The sequence below is a fragment of the Doryrhamphus excisus genome, chromosome 15, assembly GCF_030265055.1.
Source record: "Doryrhamphus excisus isolate RoL2022-K1 chromosome 15, RoL_Dexc_1.0, whole genome shotgun sequence".
Lineage (NCBI taxonomy): Eukaryota > Metazoa > Chordata > Actinopteri > Syngnathiformes > Syngnathidae > Doryrhamphus > Doryrhamphus excisus.
In genome coordinates, this window is record NC_080480.1 from 1,264,805 (window position 1) to 1,283,491 (window position 18,687).

The 18,687-nt window shown below is 42.5% G+C and overlaps 2 protein-coding genes across 6 annotated transcripts; one reads left to right on the top strand and one right to left on the bottom strand.

The window, feature by feature from the left end:
- Window positions 1-960: 960 nt before the first annotated feature.
- Window positions 961-8,357, bottom strand: rangap1a (RAN GTPase activating protein 1a). Of its 2 annotated transcripts, none has more exons than XM_058048838.1 (16): window positions 8,096-8,357; window positions 6,995-7,114; window positions 6,726-6,853; window positions 6,583-6,642; window positions 6,314-6,493; window positions 5,876-6,007; window positions 5,087-5,245; window positions 4,860-4,973; window positions 3,986-4,085; window positions 3,797-3,881; window positions 3,563-3,716; window positions 3,341-3,457; window positions 2,564-2,669; window positions 2,335-2,423; window positions 2,121-2,242; window positions 961-1,554 (listed from the first exon to the last, which is right to left on the bottom strand). In XM_058048838.1, the coding sequence occupies exons 2-16, from the start codon at window positions 7,104-7,106 to the stop codon at window positions 1,473-1,475; spliced, it is 1,740 nt and encodes a 579-aa protein (XP_057904821.1). In that variant the 5' UTR covers window positions 7,107-7,114; window positions 8,096-8,357; the 3' UTR covers window positions 961-1,472. The 2 variants fall into 2 exon arrangements, with proteins under 2 accessions (XP_057904821.1, XP_057904822.1); XM_058048839.1 differs by having other exon boundaries at window positions 2,078-2,242; window positions 8,096-8,355.
- A 153-nt stretch (window positions 8,358-8,510) lies between these two features.
- On the top strand, window positions 8,511-18,659 carry LOC131103014 (zinc finger CCCH domain-containing protein 7B-like). Of its 4 annotated transcripts, none has more exons than XM_058048835.1 (21): window positions 8,511-8,827; window positions 8,929-9,002; window positions 9,074-9,110; window positions 9,909-10,106; window positions 11,345-11,503; window positions 11,604-11,672; window positions 11,754-11,805; window positions 11,886-12,055; window positions 12,353-12,958; window positions 13,037-13,124; window positions 13,248-13,409; window positions 13,920-14,137; window positions 14,288-14,388; window positions 14,459-14,640; window positions 15,738-15,823; window positions 16,001-16,149; window positions 16,227-16,335; window positions 16,837-16,945; window positions 17,074-17,210; window positions 17,307-17,476; window positions 17,814-18,659. In XM_058048835.1, exons 2-21 carry the CDS (start codon window positions 8,944-8,946, stop codon window positions 17,998-18,000), a joined length of 3,048 nt encoding a protein of 1,015 aa, XP_057904818.1. In that variant the 5' UTR covers window positions 8,511-8,827; window positions 8,929-8,943; the 3' UTR covers window positions 18,001-18,659. The 4 variants fall into 4 exon arrangements, with proteins under 4 accessions (XP_057904818.1, XP_057904817.1, XP_057904820.1 ...); XM_058048834.1 differs by having other exon boundaries at window positions 8,511-8,755; XM_058048837.1 differs by having other exon boundaries at window positions 8,511-8,755; window positions 13,040-13,124.
- Window positions 18,660-18,687: the final 28 nt, after the last annotated feature.

Here is an 18,687-nt window from a genome sequence, read left to right on the forward strand (position 1 = left end):
GATAAGAGGAAAAAAGTCATAATTTTAAGAGAATAAAGTTGTAATGAGAAGAAGAAAGTCATGCATAATATTGAAGAAAAAAGTTAAGTTAAAATGTTATTTTTCTAATATAAGAACAAACAAAACAAGTATGATTAGCATTTTGGGGGATATTAGGTTGAAAAAGTTAGAATATAAGAGGATAATAAGATAAGATGAAAAAAGTCACAATTTTAAGAGAATAAAGTTGTAATGAGAAGAAGAAAGTCATGCATAACATTGAAGAAAAAAGTTAAGTTAAAATGTTATTTTTCTAATATAAGAACAAACAAAACAAGTATGAATTAGCATTTTTGGGGGATATTAGGTTGAAAAAGTTAGAATATACAGTAAGAGGACAATAAGATAAGATGAAAAAAAGTCACAATTTTAAGAGAATAAAGTTGTAATGAGAAAAAGAAAGTCATGCATAACATTGAAGAAAAAAGTTAAGTTAAAATGTTATTTTTCTAATATAAGAACAAACAAAAGAAGTATGAATTAGCATTTTGGGGGATATTAGGTTGAAAAAGTTAGAATATAAGAGGATAATAAGATAAGATGAAAAAAGTCACAATTTTAAGAGAATAAAGTTGTAATGAGAAGAAGAAAGTCATGCATAATATTGAAGAAAAAAGTTAAAATGTTATTTTTCTAATATAAGAACAAACAAAACAAGTATGAATTAGCATTTTGGGGGATATTAGGTTGAAAAAGTTATAATATTTTGAGAATAAAGATACATTACCATTAAAGTTGAAGTATTTGTAAGGAAAAAAATGAGCAAGAGTGTAATGTAAATTCACACAAATCATACACTTAAATAATACACAAAAAACTAGAAAAGTTGTCGACTCCCTTACTGTACAAACTGAAACCGAGGAAACGAGAAATAAGACAAATTAGGAATAACTACAAAAGAAAGCAGAATAAGAAAGCCACTCAGTTTATTTTCTCAAAGCGTAGGCATAAACAGTTTACGCCTCATTTAAGGCAGAAAATACATCCCTGTTCTACTCATATTTACCAGTTAACAGCACACATTTCATGCCGTGGGGAAAATATTCATCATTAACATGCAAAAGAAATACATTATTAAAGGCAGAAAATAAAAATGTACAAATAGCCAAGCCTGGCTTTATTCCGTTTGCATTCAAGTATATGGTACAATAGAGTGTCTAGTGTTGTGTTCTCGGCAGGTGATTGACACCTGATTCTCTTTTTTTCCTAAAAACACCAGAGGTACAAAACAGCATGATGGTTAGCATTACTATGATGCAACACAAAGCACTTCAATGACTGCAAGTCCATAAAGCATCCTGGTCCATCGAGGCAGTACGCTACGTTCAACTCCAAATTTGAGTAAATGTGTGCTGGCTCCCAGAGGTCCATCAGTAAAAGATAAGTTTTACTGTGTGTGTGTGTGTGTGTGTGTGTGTGTGTGTCCACAGCCATCAGCTCTCAGAGTGGACTCTCTGCAAAGTGGACTGGAGCTGGTGTCGAGAGGTTCCACACGACTCCAACGCCTTGTTGTTGCTGTGAAGGACAAACACACCGCCATGACGCCATGGACGTCACCAGTACGCACAAATTGGGGGCAGATGTTGAAATTAGGCCCCCGGCGAGAATGCAAAAGATGGAGTAGAAGATTTATCTGCACTCATTGCGTATTCTGTAATTTGTAGAAGATCTGAAGACTTATTCAGGTTGGCAGCCATCTTTATTTTCAACTGAAACGCCTTATTTACTCTTATGTCTACTATATTGGGTAATAGGAATGTAAAGGCGACTAATACTGGTGCTATGATACCACCTAACACAATATATGAGGGATTACATCTTTTTATAGCTTATTGCGGCTTTTCTCACTTTCCTATAGAAAATATATTGAGGAAAAAAAAGTTATTTAACATAACTACTGCACACCTTCACCATGTTGGCTTGGCATACGTTGTTTTGCATGCAGAATAACCCCGGTGTTATTAATTCTACGTCAACACCACCGTTTCCCGTTGCGTTATCCCTCAAGACGAGATGGGAATTGTACAGTGTTTTATACCTGGAAGCTGCCTGCTGATTGGCTCATTCTGTCACGCCCTTACCGGGACATGAAGGCCTCCAGCACGGCCATGCTCTCCTTGGGGAAGTAGTCCTGTCGAACGGCGTGCTCCAAGGCCTGCAGGTGACCGGAGACCACCAGCACAGGCTTCACCTTCTCCTCACTCTGAGCCCCAGCCGAGGAGGAGGAGGAGGAGAGAACGCAGGATGAAGATTGAAAAGATGACAAACTAGGATGAGGCGACGGTGTGAGCCCACCTTAATAAGTCCCAACAACACGAGCAAGGAGGAGACAAAGTTGTAGCTTTGAACGGAAGAGGAGGAAAAGGCTTTCTTCAGAAGGGCATCTGTGGGGGGAAGGGGTAGGGGGGGTCCATTGATTTAGGATTAAACTTTTAGAATAAATTCACTTATCACGGTCGGGCCTGAAACCAATGAACCGTGATAAACGAGGGACCACCAACCAAGTGACCGATCAAAGACTCACCCACACTCTCCAAGACTGCGTTCTTCACGTCATTATTGTCCTCCTTGTACACAGAAGCGATTTTCAGGAAGGCCTCGGCTGTTTTTGTAGCATCCGTCACGTCCACCTGATCACACAGGAAGGAAGGAAGGAAGGAAGAAAGAAAAGGTGATCCCCGTCTGTGACCATCACTGCTCCCCAAAACAAGGAACACAAAGCCAAAGATGGCCGTAACATCACACATCCCCTATGATGGCAGGTAGCCCGTTACAACACAGGGGCAATTAAAGAACAGATCCGGGTTCGATTCTCCGCTTGGCCATCTCTGTGTGGAGTTTGCATGTCCCGTAGAGGGGTAGAGAGAGAGAGAGAGACAAAAACAGCAGCAACAAGAATTCCTCCCACATTCTTAAAACATGCATGTTTAGGCATTCATAGGTATGAATGTGAGTGGGAGTGGCATACACTGTGAGTGGGAGTGGCATAGGCTCCAGCCTCCCCCCCTGCGATGGATGTGTGTATGGATGAACGGATAATGTTCTCATAATGTGCGACCAAATCAGCTGTAGTATGTGGAAGTGCCAAATGTATCTGTGGCGGTCCCAATTTATTAGTGGCAGGCTGCCACAAATAGTTATTAGTAACGTACCGTTTTAAAGGCGGTCTGCACACACAGCAATGTAAATCCAAATATGGGTTTATTACAGTATTAGCATAATGTGGTAAGAGGACTTGAACTGGACAGGAAGCTATTAAACCACCACAAATGGCATTTCCTGTTACGGAGCAATTGTTTACCTGCTGTTCAATCAGTGCTGCCCTTTTGGCCCCCAGCTTCAGCAGTTTGTCTGGGGACGGAAAGCTGAGGAAGGAGGAGACATCCGGCGGCCGCTGGGCCGATGGAGGCGTGGAGAACTACGGCACGAAAGGGGGAGGGGTTAGTAAAAGCCAAAATGCCTTCTTGACGGACGACTCTATGGCTTTAATATCAGGCCCCGTCGCTATTCTGAACCAGATGACCTTGGTGCCGGTGTTTTCCTCTTCTTCCTCCTCCTCCTCTTCATCGTCGTCATCTTCCTCCTCTTCTTCCTCCTCCTCGACCTCTTCTTCATCCACGTCTTCCTCCTCCTCCTCGTCATCTTCATCCTCATCTTCCGGTTCACCCTCATCATCACTGAGAGCGAAGGACAAGCGGTTGTTTCCTTTCACCTTCATATCCTCACCTGGGACTGTTATTCGGCATTTTCATGCTACCTGAGCGACGCCAGGAGCTCGGCCATGTTCATGCCGTCCATCAAGTCCTTCAAAGCCTTGCAGCCGTCTTCTCCGAGGTAGTTACCTGCCAAACACAGCCAGCATGTTACGTGTGCGTCGGCGAGGACCAACCGAAGCTTTTTGAAGGACGCGTCTGGAATGGAAAAGCTGCCTATTCAACTTTTATACCGTTCAGATCCAGTTTTTCCAGCTGGTCCTTGTCCTTGACCGCGTGGGCCACCGCCAGAGCAGCTTCCTCTGTTATCTCGCCAAACGACAGATTGAGTTCCTGTGTAATGTGAAGGCGTATTTAATAAAAGGGCAAGAGGTGACGATACATTAGTCTCACATATATATGATAGTTTTCAGCAAATAAATAACGGGTCACACCATTGGTTGTCCTATTTTTATCACATTATAATGATGTATTTGTTTGTGTAAGATCTTATTATCTAAATAAAATGAAGCTCTGCTCACAAAATAGTGAAACTTTGCCAAAACAAGCATAAAAATGGCTAAATGAAATACGTGGCGAACGCGACGGACAGGCCTGAGTTCTGGCCGACAGCACTTCCTGTGTGAATGTTCACGGTTTGACACCAAAAACGGTATTCCACACTGGTCATTAGGCATCAGTGACGTTCGTTACATTGATGAGACAGCCGCCATCGCAGGAAGTACGCTGTCAATGCCGACGTGAGAGTCTGTTATGGTTTATTTAAGTCATATTTTCTATAATTATGTCTGCTATATTGCGTAATACCGATGTAAACATGACAATAGGGGTGTTGTTTCATGCCGAGAGGGCTCTAATAATGATAAAAAAAACATGTTTATAAAAAAGGAATCCTACTTTAGTGATAAATTGACTATCGAGGTGATAGTGACGGTGATGACTATCACTGCTTTGAGGACATCTGCACTACATGTATGATGGGGTGTCCTCATGTTTGTTGCTAAAATGTCGCTAAAGCTGGAGGTACATTTGATGACAATTTTTGGAGAAGAATTTCGTATATACGTAAACTAAAACAGTCAGATGATGCTAAAAACAATCACTCACCTTCAAGATTGGCAGTCCTTCTGAAACGGTTTCAGCGATGGCCGCTGCTCCGGCAGGACGCACTAAACAGTCGCCGAAGTTTATGACCTGGACGCTTCGCGAATGTTTCAACGCCTGTGGAAGACGAAGGCACAGTCGACCCATTCAGACATCATAGCAGATTTGTCCCTTGATGAGGATCACTACGTTCTGTATCATTTGCAGGATGACAAATTCTTGAAACATACCTTAGCCATAGCAATGGCGCCCTTCTCCGTGAAAGTGTTGTCATTCAGGTTGAGGGTTCGCAGGTTTGGATTGTGCTGCACGGCCATTGCCAGGGCGGTTACACCGGGGTGGTTGATGCCATTCTGGGGCATGTGGATCTCCTCCAGGCTGCCCATTAACTACAAACACAGACCAAGAAACGGACCAATAAAAGACAAGCTGCAAAACGGCCCCTGGGCCGCACTTTAGTAGCATAAATTCAGAGTAAAAAAATGTTTTTGGTATATATATATATATATATGTAAAATATTTGGTAATAGATACATGAATTTTTTTTGTAAATATATTATTTGTAAATATACAGTAATATTAAATTAGAAATTTTAAATAAAATTTAAAAATCAACATATCAGTAAATTCAGAGTACATTTTTTTAGTATATATATATATACACAATATTTGCTAATAAATACCTAAAGTTATTTGTAAATATACAGTAGTACATATACACAAGGCATCTGGTATGCGCCGTATCATTCAATTTGTGCTCCTAACTGCGTCACAATCTTAACTCAATAATTATTGCAGCCACTAGGTGTCGCCAAAATCAACCACCACCCCACTTGAACTGAATGTTAAATTTATATTCCTGACCTCAGCTGGGATAGGCCAACCAAACTATGAAAAAAAAGAGTGTAAATTCTCCAAACTATAACCACAATAATAAATCCAATGTGTTGATGACACAACACAACACACTCAAGGACTTAAAAACACAAACACACACAGCGCCAGCTCATCGTCTTTACCTGGAACGCTTGAGCGAGGGCGGTGGCGCCGTCATTCTCCAGTCGATTCCTCCCCGCGACAAACACCTTCAGGCTGAGGGGGGCGCTTTTTCCACTTGATTTGTGGCAATCCATGAGTGAAGCAGCCAGTATCTGAGGAGTCCGTGAACAGAGATGGGAAGACGCTCACTTAAACAGGTTCCACTTTATGTCTTTAAGGTCCACTCTACATCCCTGAACCACGGCATTTGTTTGGGGATATCCAGCACATATAGCACTACTAGACCTAATGGAGCTTATAGCTGGTGGCAGCCAAGATGGACATGGACAGCACTTCTCTCATGACACCCTTAGTTTCCATGGTATGCATGATATGAATGTAGCATGTGCATGTTTTGCCCTGACAAAGACTAAAAAATAGATTTATTGGAATAGCCAAATGACTTCCACATGACTTACCTTCCCTCCTCCGACGCCCATGCCACAGTTGTTGAGCCGCAGTTCCTGCAATGTGTAACAGGCGGAGCTTTTCAGCAGCTTCTCGATGCCCTTCACCCCGTCTGGTCCAAAGGCATTGTCACTCAGATCGAGAACAGTCAGCTTGGCACCCGCCAGCATCAGGGCGTCGCCCAGTGAATTCTTTTGACAAAAAGAGAGAGAGAGAGAAATATAAAATCGGGGCAATGTAGTCCTGCGTAAAATGCAGAGAACATTCATTCAGATGTTACCAGAGCAGGTGGGATCTCAGAGCGGAGGCGGCCAGTAAACATGTCACTCCAGTAACAGCGCTGAAAGGTTTAAAAATAAAAAATAAAAACAGCAATGTTGTAGTTGACGTTGTAAAATGTGATAGAAAGTAGAAGCGCAGAACCTTAAACTGGCTCTTTGTTTCGAGGGCCTTGGCGATGGCTTTCGCTGCCTCCACACCGACAGTGTTCCCCTCCAGTCTCAGAGCCTGGAGACCCTCAAAGTCCTCAATGTCCTTCACAATCTCTTCGACTAAAGACGGGGGAGGAGAAATGGTTGAACTTGAAAATAAGAATACAGTAACACACGCATCTTGAAACAGTTTGTCTATATTATAATTTCTTCCAGATTCAGGGTTGCAGCTAAAAGACCGGAAATGTTGTTGACTCCCACCTGATTGGGAATCATTGAGCTTTCTTCCCTGGCCTTTATAACTCAGCTCCCCCTCCTCAACTCCAGTTTTGGCCAAGGACTCGGCCAACTGCGAAACAATGTCTGTCGCCATTGGGAGAGCTGAAAAAAATCATACAAAAATAATATTAATGTCATAACAAATCACTATTTATATCCCACAGCTGCAGTCTGTATCGTATACACAATAACCAGCATGCTAAATGGAATTCAATTCTGCAACAATACAATCAGCATGACACTAACACTAATGAGAATGAATTGCTCAAAATATGTATGAAGTATTAAACTAAATTATATACGTAATTTACGCATAATTCCCGGCTACACTGAACATAACAGTGTAATACTTTAAGGCTTAAAGGTGCTAGTGAGATGGCATTTACAGGAAACATATCACATAGCTAACAACTAGCATCCTGGCACAGGGAGGCAAAACAGCAGGACAGCAAGCCAAAAAACTATTATTAAAAACATACTTCCTGAATGGGGATGTTGTTACAACATTATTAAAGTAGAACAACAGAAATCTACAACCTATTCTGATGTATGTTTTTGAATATGTGGAAATGACGACAGTTGTTTATGAATGTGTGTGCTATTTGCACGATTCAGTTATTGTGGACAAACCAAAAGTTTGAATATTCCTGCATTTATTCCACCATCAGTCTTATTTATCGGCATTGAACTGCAACTTTTCCAACATTTAATTTCTTGTACTAGTAATATGCTTTGCCAGTGCGAAGTTGTTGTGACATTTCTAATGGTGGAGCTAAAGTTAGCATTAGCCACATCCTGCTAACTTTACAGAGCTTCACAGCAAACCGCTCCGAAATAAAAGTGAAGCTGTCATAATTGTGGCTACCAGTAAAACAGTTGCTAAATAAGCATTGACATAAACACCAGCCGTTCAGACCACTCATTTCGGTGGCTGTGTAAGCATGGTCTGTGTATTACAACGTGGACTGTCTAGCACGGCTAAGTTAATGTTGACAGAAGCACAGTGCGGCATTAGAACGGCACGGCATGTTCAGCCTGTCGTAAGCACTGCAACTCAACCCCCTTTCGAAACAAAAAACTTACACACTGCGCCGAGAGCTCCGTGACGAAATTAATCTCAAATTGACTTGAACACTGCAGATGAAGATGAATTTAGTCGAGTGGTACGCTCCCGCCCGTTCCTGTCGTTCAAAGCGCAATTCGACACACCACACTGCTTTACGACTCAAGAGTTGGTGCCCCAGGGAAGTGTAGTCCAATTAGCATACATTAGTATTTTCGCGTACCTTAGTAGCGTTATTAACGTTTCAGTTCTCCTCCTATGTTTACTTTAAAAATATCAGTGTTTTTGTTTGTTCAAATATATATGAACAAAATTGTTAATAAAATATTAATTAAAGAAATAATAGGTATTAGTGATACTGGATCTGTACTGAAATGGACTGGTAGCTCATACCGGAAGTAACCTCGTGGGTGGTGCTTATTTGGCATAAGTGCTTCCTGATACAAATAGGTTTCCCTCCCGTGTCTTAAAGGGGTAACGCAGTAGAGATTCGGCACCGAGGCAAGGGAGCAGTGCCCGGAGAAATCGAAACCTAACTGCTGTCGAGACATTTTTTTTAATTTAAAAATTGTGCCACAGAGCTACCCATCCACTGCTGAAAGTCTTACTTTCAGCTCAGCTCGCGCCAATGACACTAAAGTAAACTTAGCTCCTGATCAATAAACTTCCTCTCTTGGAAGGTAAGTTGGGTCAGTCACGCCATTTTTTTCTTATCAAGCTTCCCATAATGCTAATTAATATCAAGACGAGCGGCAAGAGAAACCTACACTGAATGACACAGAAATCGAAGTGCTATTAAAAAGAGGTTCATGCTAGCAGATTACTGTTCATTCGTCCTTTTCGTATGATTTAGTCTTTCTCTCCCAGAATGGACCCCATACGGAAGCAACGTAGGAAAGAGATAGGTGATGCTCTGAGATTCATACAGTGAGTAGGACTAAGTAAACCCCCTTTAACGCAGACTGTATGATTTGACAGTTTTCTGTTTCCTCTTTCAGGTCTTCTCTGCCTTTTCCGGACTCTGGAGGCTACCAGGTAACATGTTATGTCTGTTTCCTCACTTAAATCCTCCCCGAAAACTCTGCTGGCTTGTCTATGCACATTTTAGTCAACATGAACTGGCTCATACATGTTTCAATCAGGGGTGTCCAAAGTGTGGCCCGGGGGCCTGTTGCCGCGCATGGCTTTTTTAATTTGCGTGTATTCAAAATACAACTAAACAAGACAAAAACTGCAGTAATTTGAAGAGAATGAAACCCAGCTGCAACAATTAATCGACTAATCATTGATTATCAAATGAATAGGCAATACAATATATCTGCACACATCAGGCTTGACTTGGGTGTCAGTGGTTGACATTTTTGTTTTGCGTTTGGTTCATATTGAGTTGGTCCGTCAAGGTCCTAATCGACTACTCCATTAAAAAAACACAAAGAAAATAATTTAATTGTAGCCCTAAATGTAGGTTTAATATTAGAGTCATAATATTAAGGGGAAAAATATGGGGGGAGGCAATTTTTTAGGGATATCTGATAATTATCGGCCTGATATCAGAATAAAACGTGATATTTTTTTCCCGATTATGACAAATGTGTTCATTCCACCACAGGAGATACGTCGTGTTACACATATCAGTATCGGTATTGTCTGATATTGGTATCGGAAATGGAGAATTGGACAATATCGCTATCCCTAGTAATTTTAGATGAATAATGTTGAATATTAAAGAATAAAAAGTGATTTTTTAAAGTCATGATATTATTAAAAACAAATAAAGTTCCTATTATAAGAATAAATGTCATCTCCTCACCTTATACATGTTTCCATCCTTAGGACTTCCTGATCAAGTTGGTGTGCGACCTTCTCAACGAGGGCAATTGCTGGTACAGAGACGGCTGCGGCAGTCAGGCAGTGAGGGAGTTCAGTGAAGCCTTAAATGTTTCCCACTACGCCTCAGCAGAGGACATCCAGATTCCTCAGGTGTTACTGGAGAGCCTGTATGTCAACCGGGCGACTGCCTACCACAGCATGGTGAGATGAGTGGAACTGACTTAGTCCATCGGTGTCCTCCCTCAGGCAAACTGTGTGGGGTTAATTCTAAATAATGCAAACACAAACCAGGAATTAGACTTGATATGATAGTATGACACATTCAAGGCACACACATGAGCACATGTCTTATTTTCTCATTGGGTAATGCAAGTGCAAAGGTGATTATAGGGGTGTTATTTTATGTCTAGAGGGCTCTAATACTGTTCAACTTATTTAGAAAGTCATAAACAGATTTTCTATGCTCTCATATATTCAATATTTTTTTAAAAAACTGTGTGGAATTGACTTATAGTCTGGTGTGAAACCGATGAACCACAATAAACGAGGGATTACTGTAATAATAAGTTATTGAAATGCACCTCTATATTATAATTGAAGTGATAGGTTAGCCTTTTATTTGCTTCCACACTAAATGCCGTGTTGTCTGGTGGTATTTCCACCCCCACCCAAAAAAAAATCTCAAAAATATTTATGTATGCACATTTGCATACAGTGGAAATAGCAGAATATAAAAAAAGCCACACGATTTTGCATTATTTTGCATGACATCACTTAATTAAGTAGGACAAGCAGCATAAAAAATGAATACATTTATTATTTTATCACTTTTTTATTACATGGTGGTCTTGCTTTATCCTTGTTTTTCATTTTTATTTCTCCCTTGTGCATCACGGCGCCCAATGTAAGCACTCCATGACCTGCCTGAAACAAATAAAGTCATCATAATAGCACAATCATGTCCTAATCTGCACTCCTGTTATTTGTGTGCAGCCTTGAAAAAGTGTACCCTACTGATATTTAAATATTTTCCGATATTTAAAACATGAGTAAAATCACATGCCAGGTTGTGGGGAAAAACAGAGGGGTCGTCTTATATTTGAGTCAATACCATAATTATGTGTAACAGAGTTCCACTGGGAGCTTGAGTTCATAACGGACATTTATGATGTGCTGCAATCCAAAGACGTTGTCAAAAATAGAACCCTTTTGGATGCCAGTCAGGTCATGCTAAACCTAATCCAGAACTAAGATTTTAGTTCATGGTCAACAACTAATATTGAACTCCCCTTTCCTTTTAAAAGCATTAATTCTTCACTCATCCTGAAAGAACAGTCCAATGGTTAGTTTTGCCTGGAAAAATGTTTACTACTGGTAATTTCCTTCACCTCCAATGTCTCCATCTGCCCTCCTAAATGTTTCTTTGTTGTGTTACGCAGAAGGAATACGATGAGTGCGTGAAGGACTGTGACAAAGCCATGGAAGTGTGTAAAAAAAGCCACAGGTTGCTCTACTTGAAGGCCATTTGCCTGAAGCAGCTCGGCAAGTACAAGGAGGCTTACGACTGCACCAGGGAGTGTATGCTCACCACGCATCAGGTAAAGAGGGTCAAAAAAAATGACATTCCGAAAGGACAAATTAGAAAATGTTGGTTGACGGTGATAATTGGCTTATTTGGATGTGCTAAACTATTGACAGGACAAACAGGTGAACGACCTTGCAGAGGAACTTGCCAAGCACCTGGGACTGAAAAAACGAAAACCCTATGTGAGAAAAATTGTCATGTTTTAGCTTCTTCTCTCACTGGACGTTCTCATTCCTTTTACGTGTTCATGTCGTCATGCTTAGGTGTCTGCCCATGTCGGAAACGACATGAACTCTTTGAGTCAAAATGCAGCAGGTGAGTATCAACATGGCGGCCCCACTTGTGCTGTGAAGAAAACCTTTAATTTTATGCGTATGCTTTTTTTTTTTCCTCAGTCAGTTTATACGCCGTGCCTCAATCTGAGCTTCCTGCCAAAACAAATAACGGGCACCCGCCTGCCGCCGCCGACCTGCAAAGCCTGGAGTCGTTGGAGGACGGTCAGCTCATAGGCGATGACTTGGACAGCCTGCTGGACTCCATGCCTAACGAACGGGAGGCTGCCGAGGTAAAGATACATTGTTTGGGCTATGAGAAGACTGATAAGAAATAAACCACGGCGTCTTTACTACAAGATATTTTGACGGTCTGGAAAAGCATGCAAGGCTGAATTTGAGAAAACATCACAGCTTCTGTCAAATGAAACAAACGAGTAATGTATCTGTTAATAACTAGTAAAATAATCATGGATAATTACAGGTTGTTATGCATCTATGCCGCAGTGAAGTACTGTGCCTAAACTGGAGTCGTAGTGTTGAAGCTCCAACCGCCCATTCCTCCTAATTCATCTTTCTGTGTGCTGTAGATCGCCGTCCTCGAGGTAGCTTCACTTCCCAGCAAAGAAAGCACTTTGACGCTTCCAGCTCCGACGCCTCGCCTCCCGCCAGCCTTCTTCAACTCCACCATTAGCCATTTGAACTCCACTTCACTTGGTGGCCACAACTCACTGGATACCCTGGATGACCTCTCCCCTCCCCAGGGCGGCGACTCTTCAGATAACCTTTCTGGGGGTGCAGATGCTCCCAAGTTGAATTCCACGAGGCTGGATTCTTTGGATGAGCTGTCGAAGGCGCCGCCGTGTGCCAAAGCCGCCGAGGCTGATCGGTGCAAAACGGAGATGAAAGAGCAAGACAAGTCGCTTGAAGATCTGCTTGTGGAGCTGCAACCCGTGGGGATCACGTGTGACCCTTCGGCCCCGGCCGGATGCCTTTCTGGTGTGGACAAGCTGGACTCCCTTGACTCGCTGGATTCCTTTCCCTCGGTGGAAGGTGGGAAGGCGACTTTGCCGGTGCTGCCAGAGGTGGGAACAGGCCTGGACCAACTCTGCAATTTCAGCTCCGCTGGTGACTCCGCCACAGCCTCCAACAGCGTGGCCTCTCCAATAAAGAGACCCCAACGAGCCAACAAGAAGGTAAACCTTACTTATGAATTGGATGAATTTATTTGCGTCCTCGCTTTGTTAATATTGAGTCTTTTTGGGCCAATAAAGCAGAAAAGTACGTGCACGTCCAACTCAAACCCTCTGTCTGCCACCCATGAGTTCATGCAGGCGTGCTCCACATGCTTCCCTCGCCGAGGTGGGTCCAGTGTTGTAAGAAACCTTCATAATTATGAAATCATTTCTACTCCAGGATATCATTTGCTAAAAAGCTCATGATAATGAATCAGAAACCTCATCAAACACGATTGATTGCTTTCAGGTCAGGGGATATTCACCTTCGTTCACAAGCCTGACCTGGTCCACAGTTGTGAGCGAGACATCCTCCTATGCAGACGAAAGGAAGCTAGTCCTACAGAGTGGACCCGAGTGCGACAACCACCTACGTGGACGTCCTTCACAGGGCCGTTTGTTCTCTGCAGAGGTAATGATGATCTGCCATGAACACAAACACATCTGGCATCTGAGATCAGCCATTCCTGGTAAATATGTCATATAGCAGAGCAACACGGTGATAGAGGAGGAGGGAAATGAAGATTATAGGATTGACAGAAAGTGTGCAATAAGTATTTAAACAAAAGTAGGCAGGCGCCTAAATTAGTTTTATTGATTTGAATACCTTTAGCGCTAATTATTTGAACACAAATATGTGTTTGGTAAACCCACATATGCAAGTGAAGCCAATCATGAGAAAGGGTATTTAGTGGGACCAATTGCAAGAAGAGTAGCACCATTGGAGCCTCAAAACAACTGTCAAATGACCTGAGAGCAAATATTGTTCAACATCATGGTTTAGGGGCAGGATACAATATCAATGTCGATACTGTCATTTTTCACTGATAAACAAATAAAAGTCCTTTTTATGAAATAGTTTTTCTAGTCAAGTTCACCTTGACTACTTTGCTTCCTGACTTGAATATTTTCTCCCATGCAGAGCTGCTGAAGTCCGGAGATGCGGGCCTGTGCAAGTTTGGCGAGAAATGCACGTTTGCCTTCAACCAACTGGAGATTGACGTTTGGACAGAGGAGAGGAAGGGAACTCTGGATAGAAATCTGCTGTTCGGACCAACCGTCGCCGTCAAGCTGGACCCCGCCAACAGCATCATCCGCCTCGTGCAGGAACACAAGGGCATGTTCATATTCCTTTGTCAGGTTAGGATGTTGATAACGTCACACGGCTTAACTTTTTGTGTTTGTTGCCTGTAATGGTGGATTGGTGTGGGGTAAAAGATAATGTATGTTTTCATAATTCATGATGCTTTCCTTTAAATGCTATGCTCTGACCTTCTGCTGTGTTCATAGGAATGCTATGATGGCAAACCTCGCATCATCAGTAAGCGCTGCCAGGAAAACGACACCCTGTGCTCCAACGCGGATGCCCGCCACTCCTTCGACGCCAACAAGTGAGAGTACGACACGCCCGTCACTCATTACGTTGGTGATACAATAAGTATTCTAAATTGGGCCTTCCAGGTGTTTAGCCTTTGTAGTGAAGACCACCAACGTCAACTACAGAAAAGTACGTCCCCTCAGCGTGCTGGCGCTCTTTGAATTGTGTCCGCAAGTCTTTCGGTACGGCTGCCTGAGGGAGGAAAGCTGCCGTTACGCTCACTCCGTCATTGAGCTGAAGACGTGGAGGGTGCAGCAGGACACAGGTGACACACACACACACACATACACAGTCAATGCCTGCATCAGTCAAAAAATGGCTCATGAAGGACTATTAAGTATTTAATAGACTAAGTATTTAGCATATAGCCGTTTTTATGATTGAGCTGTCATCATAGGAAGCTTTTTCAGCGCCACTCTTAATAAATTCACAAGAGAAGGCCAAGGCAGTTGTTTACACCGGCAAGGATAATAAACTAAACCTACAAAAGCGGAAATAAGTCACTAGTATATGGAGACAAAATAATACATACATTTAATAAATGTTCAGACACACACGCGGGTATCTTGTCGTTATAATTGCACATTACTTACAGAGCGTTTGACAAACCAAAAGCTCCGGATCATTCAATTTGCATGTCAACTCAGTGAATTAATGTGTCGCCAAAAAAACAGCCCCCACCACACTTTGACAGCCAGCACGAGTGCTCCGTCAAAAATGACTTGGTTTTTGTTCCACTGAATGAAACATTCATATAAATATGTGTATTCACTTGTTGGATGGATGGAAATGAGGTTGTATTGTTGAATTAGATCAGGGGTCGGCAACCTTTACTATGAAAAGAGCCATTTCACCCACTTGCCCACTAAAGAAAAATAGCCTGGAGCCGCAAAACGTTGTATGTTTAAAACAACATTGGAGGGAATTTGGGGGTGTCAAAGTAGTTCAGATAAAAAAAAAGACGAGTTGGAGTACTCTTGCTAGTACTGGAGATAAACTTTTGTTTTTAAATGAGCTCTAATTTATTTTTTAGAATCGTCAAATAACTCATTAATAATTAATAACTCAAATAACTCAAAGTATTACTCATTTCCCTTCATGTTAACCTGTCAGAGAGAACTGGATAGCATCCTGTCTGCTCATTCAGTCACCAGTCAGAACTCAGTCAGGATGCATTCATGGTCTCACACAAAGTTGGATTTTTGTAAACTCATAACGAAGATGTGCATTTTCACCACACGGGTGCTAAAAATATTCAAGCATTGCAAAGGGAGCCGCAACAAAGAGGCTGGAGAGCCACATGCGGCTCTGGAGCCGCGGGTTGCTGACCCCTGAATTAGATGAATTGTGTGCTAATTTCAGGCATCAGCCCTGATGAGATTGTTAAAGTGTCAACACAATATCACGAGAAGCAGAAGGAGACTTCAAGCAGCCAGCGATTCAACAGAGTAAGAAATTACTTTTTTTGTCTTCTGTGCGTCCTTTTAAAATACAGCATGATTGAAAAGCGGATGAAAGGAGGTTCGATACGGGCACCAGTGTTTTGCTTTTCAGTCACCCTATTACTTAATTATACTGTAGATGAGAAATGCAAAGTGACCGCCATGCTCTTTATCCTCCATCAGCCGCCTGCTGCTGCTAACGGCGAGAGCAAAGCCAAAGGCGGTAACCTGAACATGAAGATGAACTTCGCCTGTGCTCAGTGCTGGCGAGGCGGCAACCTCAGCACGCCAGACAAAACCCTCAAGTACTGCAGCGCCAAGGCCAAGCACACGTAAGCGAGACGAGCACAACGGTGACGTTACCGCCGTTTACCGGTCGTTCCGTAAATAAAGACCATGTCACCCTCAGGTGGAATAAAGAGCAATGCACGCTTCTGGTGAAGACCTTGGATAAGAGTAAATGGGTTCCTGTCAGACCGCTGCCGCATTCCGCCAAGAACTTCCCGACGCAGTATGAAGTGAGTCTCGGTCCGACCTCAGTGAGTTTAGGATGAAGTACAGTGGATCCACGCACTTTTGGGATCAGTCGGAAATAACTTATAAATACTTTGCATAATTTTGCATTTTCTTGGGCTACCCTTGAATGCACCATCGATGAAAAAGTTAGTTTGGCAGTCAATCCAGGCTGGTGAACGCACGTTAATGTATGATCATAAATTGTTATTGGATGGAAGCGGCATGGACCTCCAGCACTAGCCTGACGATTACGTGAGGCATCCATCTTAAATTATCGTTCATGGTATAGTACCTATACATTTTGTATTTTTAATGTATTTTAATAACAGTGTGAGGCATATTTAGGGCTTATAGACATCATACTTGTTTTTTTGTTATTAGTTGGTGGTACAAAAATGTAGGGCTCTACTGTAATCCGATTTCAATTTGGATCTGTCTTGTTAGTCCTAATCTGGACTACACACGGACTTTGTATTTAAAGCTTTTATATTGTCTTCTGGCAGATGTGCAACCAGGTATTGGAGAAAAAGAAATGCAACTACAGCGGGAAATGCACCTTCGCCCACAGCGAAGAGGAAAAGGACATGTGGATGTACATGAAGAATCAAGACAGTAAGTCCACTCGGGTGGTTTCATAACAACATGATGCCGCTGTGCTTCTCATTGGGCATCGCTTGTGTAAACGCTAGGCCGCTGGACGTCCTGATAGTGATAAGGGATTTATGCGTCTGTGCTTGTAGTCCGGGACATGCAGCAAATGTACGACATGTGGTTGGCATTGAGCACCCACAGTCGTCAAGGAGACGGCGCCGTGCTCAGCCAGTCGGCCCCGGAAGAGAAATACATCGTCATGCCAATGGACAACGCTGAGCAAATGGTGGGTCACCGACACAATGACGATATCTGCTGCATCCGCCAGCAAGGTTGATGGCTGCCGGGCTTGCGTTTTGATTTTATAAGTTTTCCGTTTCAGAGTGGCTTCTACTGTCGTCTCTGTGGGAAGCACAGCAACGGCGAGCGACAGTGGCAGCAGCACATCTCCACGCTGAAGCACAGGGAGCGCGTGTTCAGCTGCGAGGGAGAAGACGTGGCATTGACGTGGAAGTACCGCTTCCCCGGCTCCTGCTTCCGGCTCTGCTCCAAGTAAGACTACGCCGTCACTTCACCTGCTCGGCACATTCAAATGATCGGTTATTTCCACCTTTTGGATGAATGCCTTTTAACTTATGGCAAGATTTTGAATACAACATCCCTGCTTGATACAGTAATCCCTCGTTTGTCGCAGTTAATTAATGGCAGGCCTGACCATGGTGGGTGCATTCCCGCAAAGTAACATTCCCTATTCATATATAATATTCATAAATCTGGTATTTTCATAGTTGAAACTTAGCAAACCTGTTTATGTCCTTCTAAATGCAATATTTAGCGTAATTAGACATGAAGTAACACCCGCCATTTTTTTTTACAAATGTGTTGGCAGGTGGGAAGGCGGCTGCCCCGATGGCGTCAGTTGTGACTCCGCCCACAGTCCCGAGGAGCTGCAGGAGTGGTTGGAGAGGCGGGATATCCTGCGTCAGAGGTTGGCCAAAGCCAGGGAAGACATGCTCATCATGCCAGATGAGTTTGACTTTGGGAAGTACAACTTTCTACTTCAAGAGTCCGACTAAGAACCACAAAAAAAAAAAGAACTGTGATAAGTGAAAGATTTTTTTATTGTTTACTTGCCGTTGGCAGACATTTTATGTCTGATTTCTTTGCGCCTTTTTAATTTCTGTGTGTTACTCATGTAATCAGAAGTTCACTGATGTTTATTCCATGCAGCCAATATCTGTTATATTATTAAAATGGACTTTTATCCAGGTTATATCAACATTCAGCACAAATGTCACATTAGTAGTCACTTGGAGACGCGTTTTGATTGGCAGAACTGTTTACTGTTCGTTTTTATTTTGGATAAATTCCCATTTGATGAAATGATTCTTTGCCCTTGCAGTTTGTTTGAAAGATGCATCATTTGATTGAAAACGCCTGGGCCAGACTAATTGTTTTATGTAAACTAGAATGTCTTTTTTTATATTATTTATTATCTTATTGCAGTTTAGCTCCTCTGGATTTGTATTATTTTCATAAACGCCTCATTTAAACACCTCGTGACATATCATGGTACATTAATATGTCCTTAACGGAGACAACTTTTTAAGTTTCGCTTTATTTTCCCCCCACAACTCATCACATCGTGCAGTACCTACATGGCTCGCTAGGTGGCGCCTGCGCACCTCCCTCCCACACAGCTATCTCGCACCACGTGCAGCCGTGCGTGGAGTCAAATGTGCTCAAGTGAGCCATGTGTCTGA